This window comes from Brachycentrus maculatus, unplaced genomic scaffold (assembly GCF_059751285.1).
Source record: "Brachycentrus maculatus isolate JH-2025_06_01 unplaced genomic scaffold, ASM5975128v1 h1tg000368l, whole genome shotgun sequence".
Taxonomy (NCBI): domain Eukaryota; kingdom Metazoa; phylum Arthropoda; class Insecta; order Trichoptera; family Brachycentridae; genus Brachycentrus; species Brachycentrus maculatus.
In genome coordinates, this window is record NW_028281117.1 from 158,409 (window position 1) to 170,473 (window position 12,065).

At 35.0% G+C, this 12,065-nt stretch overlaps 1 protein-coding gene across 4 annotated transcripts in view; it reads right to left on the reverse strand.

The window, feature by feature from the left end:
• N (neurogenic locus Notch protein) overlaps positions 1 to 11,468 on the reverse strand; it is a 101,466-nt gene extending 89,998 nt beyond the window's left edge. For 3 of the 4 annotated variants that reach the window (XM_088269958.1, XM_088269957.1, XM_088269956.1), the window contains exon 1: positions 10,855 to 11,467. In XM_088269958.1, coding sequence (XP_088126084.1) covers positions 10,855 to 10,951 — 97 coding nt within the window. In that variant the 5' untranslated portion in view covers positions 10,952 to 11,467. Of the gene's footprint in view, positions 1 to 10,854 lie in introns of all 4 variants that reach the window. The other variant, XM_088269955.1, reaches the window with a different exon arrangement.
• Positions 11,469 to 12,065: the final 597 nt, after the last annotated feature.

Consider the following 12,065-nt stretch of genomic DNA (forward strand, 5'->3'; position numbering starts at 1 on the left):
ACAAAAATAACAATTACATATATTAATATTCAGTAAATGTCGTAATAAATATTATATTATAACGACGGGAGTGATTAAACTGCGGCAGATAAACGGGAATAATCGGAATCTGTGCGAGTAACACGACACAGAGGCGTATCTACGAGTACATCATAACCACAAAACAAACAACACTTGTAGTCGTGGAACCTTGTATCTCGTGTAACGAACAAGAAGTTCTGGATAAAAAGAAACATGCCAAACTGGAAACTTATACCCTAATGAATTAAGTTTTTAATGCCTAGGTTTGTAGGTATCTCATATTTTTACTGATATATTGAATCACTCAATATCCCATGGTACTAATATTATAATTATGTCAGACTAAGAAGAACCAAGCACTTTTCTAAATTCCCAACATCTGGGCGATTCCACATGCAACACTACTTCTATATTCCTTTTTGGAAATGTTCGGGAGTATCATGCTGTGAATTTTCAATTTACATTAAAAACAATTCCTTCTTTAGTATGCACACTTGTGTAATATAATGTAACTCACCGTTTAAATGTTAAACCAATAATATTTAACTTTGTGTAGCGGCTGAAAGATATCGGCCCTGACGATGGAAGCTGCTATACGATCCGAAGCTTGGAAAAGACATAGTGTATTGGAAACAGGAAAACGAAACTATCATCTGAACGACTGTAAGAATATCATAAATTTAGTAATATTTCGTCTGGAAATATATAGATGCGGCCCTGCGGGTAATATAACGCAAACACACATCCGGGTGTGGGGGTAATTAGATCTTTTCTCGTGAGAATTTAGCTACAATTGTGATATAATTTCGATACGAAGCGGCCGCAATCCGCACTCACTCCAGATACCAGAACTCACTCGACTTGCGCCGGGGCGGAGAACGTCATGGTTAGTATATGTACTCGTACATATTAACTTCACTCCGCTCCATATAGATTCAAGTTGGAAGAGCCAATTTTACGGAACCAGAATTCATACAGCGTTCAGAAATTTTACTTGAGGTGTCAGTGGAGCATAGTGGAGCTAACACTGATGTGTGGAAGTTTAAAATGAAATAGTAAAAAGAACGATAAAGGCAAATTGAATGTAAAAAGAAAACGAAAGAGAGGGTATAGAAGAGGACCAAAGACAGAACCTTGCGGTTCGCCAGTAGATTGAATGGTGAAGTGTATGTATTTAAATACGACTGAACATTGAAACTCTCGAAGGTATGAGCAAAACCATGCATGTTGTGCTTTATCACAAATGCCATTATCAAGCGTTCTAGCAAAATATTGTGGTCTACCGAAAGCAGCACTCGTTTCCAAAGGGGAAATCAAAACAAGGTTGGTTACCAGCATGTAGAGCAGTTTTCATTTTTATAAGTTCTTCACGCTGTAAATAGAATATGGTAAGTATACCATAATTTAAAAAATCGCGGTAATCCAATCATTTGCACATTTTTCGGATTTAATATTACAAACAAATTCGTAATTCAAAAAATTCTGGTAAAAGAAATAAGTATGAAAATTCAACGTTGGCCTCAAACAGGATTCAATGGCGACTGCATATCCTGTTCTTTTCTGACCCTATTATCAGATCATGGCGCCACGATTTCCGAAACGTCTCTTTAATATTATGAAATTGGAATTTTATGAAAACGAAACGCCATTTAAAATAACAATATATTTCTAGGTAATGATAAATGATACGTTTGTATAAAAAGTGCCGGCGGACGTCCATCTAACTGACAAAACGAAACTTTAAATTACAACTGCTACTAATAAAGACTACGCATTGCGACATTATATTGCATGCATTAGTGATTAACTATTAATTACAATTACTCGGAGAGCATGCAAAATGAGAAGATTGAGAATGGAATGTTGCGTGTTCGTACAATATTTAGCGGGAAAGCATCCCATTCAAAGCTCAGTTTTAGTTATAACGTCATCGAATTACCATATTCTGAGAATAATAACGGAAATTTAAAACAATTTTTCGTTAGTGTTCGTATTTTCACACGCATTATGAAAATATTGCATTAAACATGTCAACGAATTGATTAAATTACTTTAGATTTGACCCGCAAAATAGTCCTCACAATCCCTAGTAGGTTTCTTATGCCATAACTCGTTTGCGAGTACCTATTTTTATGTTAGGTAATGGAAATATGTATGTAGGTACATGAGAAATGCAGTATAAGTAAATAAAGTACATTGGAAAATTTATAGAGAAAGGTCTTTAAAAAAAGGCAAAAATAACAGGTTATTGGTCCAAACCGGTCAGTGATTTTTAAAATCGTTATCTAAATATAGATGAAGAAGCACCGAGTTGGGAATGTAGAAGACTGGGTAAATACCCAGTCTTCTGTATTCCAATCAATGTCTTATCCGTCTTTGTTAAGATATCATTAAACATCTTTTTGTGGGGTTAAATAAAAAGATTAAAAAAATTACACAAGACTAAACAAAAGAATCATTAAAAAATGCAGATGTGAATTTCTGGTTATTTTTTAGTAGACATCGAGAGGGTTACAAATTAAAATTATGTTCTTGCAATAAATTAGGAATAAAGTTAAAAGATACCGAAGCAGTAGTTTTAAGCTAGGAAACTCAATTAAAATGCTTTATAGGAAGATTAGCATAGTAGGCTCATTTAATCATGAGATATAAATGTCTTTACAATTCAGAGCCGAGCCGGTTCTGTGAGTTCTTTACCCAAAGCGAAAATAATGTCTTTAAATTATCTACTTATCAGTGAGTTTTTTTTGTTTATATTTTATTTTCAAGAGTCTAAAGAACAAATTATCATTTCGACTTTTTAGTATCGTAACTATTTATAACATAACTTAGTTTTTAACAATATTAAACTAAAAACTATGATTAGGTTGGTAAGCCTGCATGTTTGACACTTTAAGATATACAGAAATTTGGAATTGGGCTATTACAATGTTTGTCTCTACTCCAATCCGAAGAAAAAATAGTTTTTTTAAGACATTTCAAGTAAAAATAGGTAATTATGCAAAATTTCAAATCTATTGAATGAAGAGGAATCGGTATAAGTTTGGGATAATAACCCTTAGTGAAACTAATTAAAGTCTTTAAAAAACGCAGAAGAATCTCAGATGGGTGGCAAATACTTACCATAAAAAATCTTTTTCTTAAGTTTTTAACGGCACCATCTGGTACATTAATCTAAATACGAGTACTTACGTACTTAAATAAAATCAAATAAACTTGGATATACGTTTTTCGGTTCCCGCGAAAGTCAGACTGCCAAGCAGTAATGTTAGGTTCGGTTTGCATCACTGTCTACATTATCGAGTCACGCATTGTTCAAAAGGTTGTACTTAATTGTTAGTAATCTAGATTGCAACCGAATCGCAGGTAGCTGCACCGACATGTGCCGATCTCGAGTCAGAAACTGGTCAGCGAGTCGGCGGGTTATGCAATACTAAAGCTTTCGTTTACAAAGCATCGAAGGATCGATTCGGACAATATTGACAATATCATAACTTAATTTATGATAATTAATAAAGTACAATACTCAATATGAAAATAAAAATTGTACCTATGTACTTAAATATAACATACATGTTATACTAGATTTTAAACCCTTTTTTGGCTTGTATTATAAAATTGTAAAAGCAAATAAGTTAGCTCATTAAGTTTAATAACTTAATTCATAATTAGCCGGGTTAATGAATGTGATCAAAATTTCAGACGCGTTTCACATACAACAGGAAAAATAACACTATTACAATAACATGGGGCGTGTTGGAACTAGTAGGTTTCCGTGTGAAACACTGCTCCGCAATCGTTCAAAAATCTACATAATTCCTTTTGTTCTGTGATGTACCTGATAGCAAATAATTACCCGCTGATTTTATATGCACGGAACTACACAACATAATTAGGAAAAAACACCGATACTATTAAAAGTATGATATGATAAAAATAATCCTCCGAGAAAAAAAAACACAAGACAGAATAATATGATCGGGCTTTTATTTTTTTTATATAACTGCCAGTTAAAAATTTGTATTGTACTTTTTTAAGTTTTTTTTACAAGACCGCCGAATTAATTATACATGATAAGAAATAATGTTATTTCAACGATAAATTGGGAAAATGCTTGTATAATCGGTTCATGGATTCATTGTTAGCGCGGATTCCGAAGCTCACGGTAAATCAAAACAAATTACCCACCACACGAAGACCGCCTACACGAATATAAATATCTCGAATTTACCACTATTCTGTTATGCTCTCCCGGTAGCGGGCATGGTGGAAATACGTGCAATGGGCGTGTCATAAAGTGAAATTATTATTTTGTAACAAGTTTTTGTGGATGGATTGAATGTCTTCATTTCGAGAATATAAAAAAAACGCCTATAATTGCAACACGTAAACTTTTTTGCTATGTTTAAAAAATATTTATGTTATAACAAACTATGTACATACTTTTAGGCATCGTTTTTACTCAAATATTTTTAAATTAAAAAAATTGGCATTCAAGCCAAGGTTTGAAGCAATGTTGTTTTTTCGTGCAACTTTTATAGACGTTGTCTTCTTCATCTTAAATCATAATCAAGGCGATAAATCTTGTGTGACGTGACCTCATATCCCCAGTGTGCATTAATTTCATTCAAACGGGTAGTTTTGAATAAACACAAAAATCTCAATAATAACATTTTTTACATAGATAAGCATTAAAACTATTTTCCATAAAAAAGGGAAATAGGTATATTATCATCTGAATTTAGTTAAAAGAGCAAAAGCGACGATTTCGTTATTCGACTTAGCTTAACGGTAAAAAGACAATTTCTATTCAATTTTGACGAATGAGATGAAAGCATTCAGCCAAATTCTTGCAACTATCTAAATAGTAAGTGAGTTGTACCATCTTTGTATTAGCTCCAGACTGATATATTATGCGCCCGTTTGAAAGCGGAGAAAGGTACATAGAAATACAAAAACAGCGAACGCTTTTCTATACACTACCTATTTCTCGTTTGGCAACGCCTTTAGTTCTCATGAAATGTGTGCACGACATTTAGGAGGCAATTTATTATTGTGTTGTTGAATAGTGCAGCATTACTCTAACTTGGACAATATTATCATTTGTAACAAGGCGTAGGTATACGCGACAGTCGGCTGTACCAAAATGAAGGTTCGGCTATCTACGAAACGATCCAGAGCACTTGGACTGCAATCTTTAATTCGTGTTGACGTCAACACAACATGTCGAGAAATACTTTCATTCGAACCCGTACTGTTCATCATATCATCCATTCCATGAATTATTTTCTCTCTCTCAAACATTTCTTTGCTTTTTCCTATTATATCTCACATCTGCAATGATGTAATTAAGTTGAATTTGTTCAACTACAAACAGCTTTAAAAACCTATAAACCTTGACTATTTTCATACTAGTTTTGGTTGGTTGGAAGATATTATAGTACTTTACGGCAAAAAGTCTGCCAATGTGCATCCATTTTCACAAGTTCAATAGTAATTCAGTAATCTGGCCAGAAGAGAGGACAGTCTGGAAAACCTTGTACGCAAAGAGCCGAAGATGGAGAGGCAGGTGCCCTGTTCGTTAGAGCGACCAAGTCGAGAGTGCAACAGGGTCTTCCTTGGCGGAAACACTCAAGATCTTAGATTGTCGGGAGAGGTGGAGGTATATTTTTATGAAGACGTATTTTTTCACGATTAAGAACTTTATAAACTTTCTGAAAATTTGCATAAACTCATAAAATTACGTTCTAGTCACGCGTAAAGTAGCGCAAAACTTGAAATGAGCAATAAAAAAACAAATAGACCTGATAATTCATTAAATATTCCATAGGTAAGCAAGCACGAATGTAAATTATGATTCAAATCTTCTTATGGTAAACCTATTATGTTTTTAGTGGACTTTTCGTTACCATATCAAATTTTAAAGGCAATTGCGAATACGCGCTTTTGAATGTAATATATAATTTAAATCAGAATTATCTATCTCCACAAGATGGCGGCTTATCGCGCGCGCCTATTTGCATCCCTCCCTTTCCGTTACGTCAGCGCTCGCAGCCCGGCGAGCTACCAGGAGCGCAGGTTGCCGAGGAGGTGCGCGACAGGCGATGGGCCGCCCGGCCGCGTGGGAGAAGGCAGCCCTCCCCGCCTCTGAACCCCCCAAACAGCCCGAGACGAGAGACAGGAGTGCCTCGCGCAGATTATTGGAAAATTAAACGTCGTGGTAAATCATATTGAAGAAAAAAAGTTGTCCATAACATGAAATCTCATACGTAGATTGTCCGAAGCAGCAAAAAGTGAGCTCTGGTGCAAATAAATTTACAATTATTATTGCGTAATTTCCAAATCCACGTTTTCGACAATTTTCTGCTAGCATAATGAGTTATGGAGATTTGAAATATTTCTACAATATGTTATAAGGCTACATATTCAATGAAAAGGTGAAACCAAATGTGCGTAGATGACAACTGTGGAAGGAACGAACCGGGTATTTTTTCTTTCTAGTAAATCAACAACATATCTATCGACTCTTGCTTCATCCATATTAGCAATACTGAGTAAACAACCAATAGAAAAATTGTAGTGTTGTTCCCGCCTTAGTTCTTCAGTAATTTATGAAACACATTTGTAAAGTTAAAGCAACGAAAACGTTCTAACAAACTCCAAGATCAAATATGGGAAAGCAAAAAAGACACGAACTAGGTAACACCCAGCTAGTCACCCAAATTATTTTTCCCAGTACCAAGTATGTATATTATAGCATACGTTATAATGTGACAACCCTGGAGAAATGCATCCCCTCTCCTTTTACATCTCCGCCGCACACAGGGACACACCGTGTACGTACTTCGTGCACACACACACACACACACACGCGGACGGTGCACCGTGCTCCAAGTACAAAAGTGGCGCGCGCGGGCGTGAGAACCGAGGAACGAGCATGCTCCGTATTCCGTATGGCGGGAGACGAAGTGTACGTACTGGCTGCGTACTGCGTACCTCCCGTGACATTCTGCGCTCCTGGTACACGGCGTTATGTTTTACGTCATCAGACGGGCGATTTGGTTTATGATTGACGGGCGACGGATGTCATAAACGTGTCATAAAGATCACAATGAGGTAACAATAATAATAACCCTACCCAATTTTTATTGAATAAAAAAATTGCACCTTCATTTTTCGGTACATGTTTTTGTACTGAACGCGCGGTAAAGTAACACTGGTCGGAAAATATATTTTTTTAAAGATATCTCAACATTACATGAAAAGAATCTACGTAAAAAAAGATAATGAATTTATGATAGGAACTTTATTTATTATTTGCAATTATTGACATATTATTAGGTACTGCAATTTTGTAATACAATATATAAAAATGCATAACGTCAGTTTTTACTGAAAACATTCACACAAATACATAAAATCAGAATACACTGGAGGACGCTGGCTAATATTAAAATAGAGGAAACGATTATTTTTCTTTATTACTTACGTAGTATTAATATAACTGGTTTAAACTCAGAATTTAAATGGTTATATTAAAGGTAAATTATCGTACTCGCATCAGGGTAGAACTCTCAGAGCCAGCAACAGAATTCGATCCATTTTTAGTGAGCTACACTTCCAATCTCAACAACAGGTATTTTTCACATATATTATTAGCTGTTTTTCTTTACAGAAATTGTTGATAATCATTGTGTCAATTCAATGTCTAATGCGACAGCTTAAATAAAGCAGAAAAGTTTAAAGAACAGTGGTTATTTAACTTACTTGATTAGTTGATTGCAATTTTGCGTAAATTCGGTACGCCTTCAGCTTGTGTAATTAAGTATTCTGTTCGGGAAAGGGTCTCATTACTTCGAGATTCCGAAATTAATACAATGACATTGCAGTAACATATTTTGTTTCATATATATATATATATATATATAGAGAATGGAAACAGAAGTGGAGGAAGCACGAGGAAAACTTGGCATGATCGAGTACTTTAGAATACATGAGAGGGGGCAGTTCAGGATAATCGGCTGGTATGTATGTGGATATCCATGAATATGGAATAGGCGAAGAATATTTGAAAACACAGAGTGGTGTGGCGTTCTATCCTCTCTACTTACCCATGCGGGGAAATGGCGTTATGGTTAGTTAGTTAGTATATAGAGGTGAAATATTTCGATTGCAATTTACATTGTAATACTTTTAAAATAAATAAATAGATTATGAAAAAGAAACTATTAGTTTATTCCCATTTCGGAATTTCAAAGCACGTATGCTAGTTGTGTTGTTGGCGATTCTAGTGGACAAAGCGAACCGATATGTTCCCGGAAGGCGTAAAAAATTAAAGAAAAATAAAACGGTTATTGAACAGATTTGCATGTCTCTAAAACATACGTTTTTGAATGAAAGTACATCAGTCCACGTAATGAGCAATAAGAAATGTAAAAGTACAGAATCGATTAAATACGTTCATTGGGAAATCCGTTAAAAGCCAAAAGGCCAATGAAAAAATACATCATTCAAATAAGTACAGACTGGAAAACAATATCGATTTCACTACAAGCACTTGTAACTTCGATTGGGAAACGGCCTGCAGATGGATAAACAATAATATTATATAACCAATATGATTTGGTCGATCTCTATAGTGAAGTAGTCAAGCTACCATGACAGAAGATCGATTTCCGGTTGAAATATTATCAAATCAAGTATAATTTCAAAATTACTTAACTGGTTAACCATCACGCCTTTCCCCGCAGGGATTTAAAAAATCTAAACCCACCATCCACCTGCAGCAGTTATAAAGTCCCGGGGGACTCTTTGTCAGCTGCGCATAGAGGAAAAATTTCAAAATATTCTTAAGGAATAAAAACTCTATGCAGATGAATGAGGGGGGGGGGGAGGATGTATGGACAGAGACCGAAACTTCGCCCCCACCCCTCAGGATCCCGTGAATGCATATTTAAAATAAAATAAAATAAATCATTATTTACAAAACTTATGAACAAAAATAATGACTTGAAACTAAAGTAACGCCTTAACTTAAGTAAACCATTTTTTTAAGTAAAAGAATAAAAAAAAAAAACAAATGAGAGAAGAGGTCAGAGAAAAAATATACTCGTATATGCGCGAGTTTTCGCAAGCTCAGCTTTATCTTGTTTGTGAATATGTACATTAATTTACATTTTGATTCAATATTGCGGATTGCAGACACCTGGCTTTGGACACAGATCTTATCTTCTATAAATGGACTCCAAATTCGGTTATGCAAATACGAACCTTCCAGCCTCACAATAAAGACCATTGTCGAATGACGGTTAATTTAATCAAACATGTTTCAGCAACTATACCTCGTTCACAGAGAAAGAATAATATTATCACGAAGTTTCTGCGACTCAAAGCTGTACTATCGTATGTCACGTTGGGTTGTTTATTCCACTACTACTATCATCGCGCCTGTTCCCCGAAGTGGTAGTCAGAGACGATGACTAGCCACACTCAACTGTCCCGACATACACTACTAACTTTCTGTACATCCATACATTTGACACGACCAGAATTCAGGGGGGCTCTAGACGTCCTAGACGCCCCATCTAACCCCCAATGAACGGTAGTGTATTTTTTGTTTGATCTAAAATAATACAATTCCAGCTTGTCTGCACGTTCGGTCATTTATAATTGACTGGAATAATATAAAAAGTATGTTTATTGCACAATATAACACCTTAATTGCAAATGCCAATAGGGGATGGATGTACAAACATAAGATACAATATAATAAAAAGTTAGAAACAAAAATCATCGTCTTTCCTAGTAAAACATTATTTGTGAGTGGACGAGGTATAGTGTCCACATTGTATTTAGTCCGGCGGCCATTATGGAGATTGAATATTTGAAACTATTTTCCTGCACATACGTTGGAGTTGGAAACAAGCGCATGGAATTATTCAAATGAATCTATTGGTATACAGGTATTCCATCAGAATACCTGGATATCAATATAATTTAGAATGATACATTTTCAAAATAACTTTTGAGTGGTTGGAATTTAAAAACAGTTATAAATGTTGTTGACGAAAGGTTTTTTTTTGTTGCTGTTTAATTGGTATTGCAATTGCGCATTTTAGATTATTGTTGCAAAATAGATACATCCAAAATTAATTTTCCAAGTAAACATATGACTATAGCGATGTGCGAGGATTGTAAAGCGTGTTGACCAGAGCTACAAAGTTAAGGTAAGTCGGCAGGAGTAGAGGAGAATGGAACAGCATACTGTATGAATTTATCTCAGCACACAGCTTCGCTTCTTCCGCACACATACAATACGCACACGCCGATTGTCCCGACTCCTGACATCTCTACATTCGAGAATTTGGTGAACTGATCATGCCATGAAGATTATGAATCCCTTCCCTGGATTATTAATCAAACAAGAACGGATGAACATAACGTTTATTTGTCTCTCCTTCGAGCAACATGTCAAAGTTTGCGAGAAATAGAGCAGACTCGATCGTAATTAATTTTAATTAAAAAACTACACGGCGCCGTCAAATTGAATAAGGAATCATTACGACACATTAGCGAATGCGAGCTTAAAGTAGTAATTAATCGCGTCGAAACAAAACAATTCCCACGCTTTCTACGCTAAGACGTTTTTTCGCTAGAAAAATATAGCGGAGTCGTCTTGCAGGAAGTTTTAAAGTTTCGTGTGTCGGGCGTTGAAATCACTGCGTAAACTTGTTGCTACTTTCGTCAAGTGGTCGAAGCTTCGAGCTTTCTACGTCGCCTTCGACAACCCGAGGGAAAAACGGACATAAGTACCAGTCGAGGGTGGATAAATACCTGCAGCCGGATCGACCGTCGTCAGGAACAGCAGTAGTCCGAAGCAGAAGTAGCGAAACATAATCCCATAATCCGGTACAAAGTTTCTGGACCACATTGTAATATCTCACTCACACATGGGGATTTCTCACATTTATCCTTCGCTTAAAATCACCTTTTCGCACTATTTCAATCACTTTATGGTATTAAATCGAGAAACAAACACTTCATTTTGGTTTTTCAACACTTTAACTAAACTTTTCAACCGAAACATGCATTATGTTTTCAAAACTAAAAAAAAGTTTCGTCGTAAACATAAGCGAAAAGCTCCCGCCACATGCGCACTCGCGTCCTGCTCGCATCTGATGGCTTTGTTCATAAAAATAAACTAGTGCATAAAATCAAAATGGCCGCTCAAAAATTACTCCGCTCCGTATTAACAAATGAGCTTTTTGTTAATTTCATAATGTCATTAACCAAAAATATTTAGTAATTCCTGTAGATTCAAAATTTTCCTACAGAAATACATGTTTTTAAAAGTGCGCTTAGTTTCAAAATTTTTAGGAATCGTACGTGAGAAAAAGTTTAGGACTACTTTAACAATATACGTTGAGGAATGTTGATGTCAGTCGCAGAAGCACAGAACCACCGGCTAGCAGCGTTGTCGCTTTTAGCAAAGATACAATTTGCGGTACACAGATGGCTCTTTGGCTATACTTCAAAGTGTTGTCAAATGATTGAGATCAATTTAATTATTCGTATTGGTATCAAAATATTAAAATGGAATCTTAAAATTTGTATTTGGTAACAACGTGTTTTTGACACCAACATTGTTTTATTAGAACATAAATATTTTGCTTATTCAAAATGACGAATTATGTTTTTTTTCTCTTGGCAATGTGAAAATTGCAGTGTTTTATTTTATTCTCAATGTATTAATGGATTTTTTGATGTGTATTATAATATTTATTATTACTATAATTTTTATATTTAAATTACCGATGAAAACAATATAATAGTAGCTGTTACTAACGCCATCTTTTGGTAACAATAATCTTTCGAATTATAATGAGACATGGAATCTCTCACAGATGTCAGAAAATAATAAAGAGAAGAAAAAACTGATGATTATGTATTATAATGTATGTACTATTTTATTTTTATTATTTATAAACTAGCATGCGTTAATTTTATTAGTGTAAAATAATTTTTACGGATGTATTATATATTTC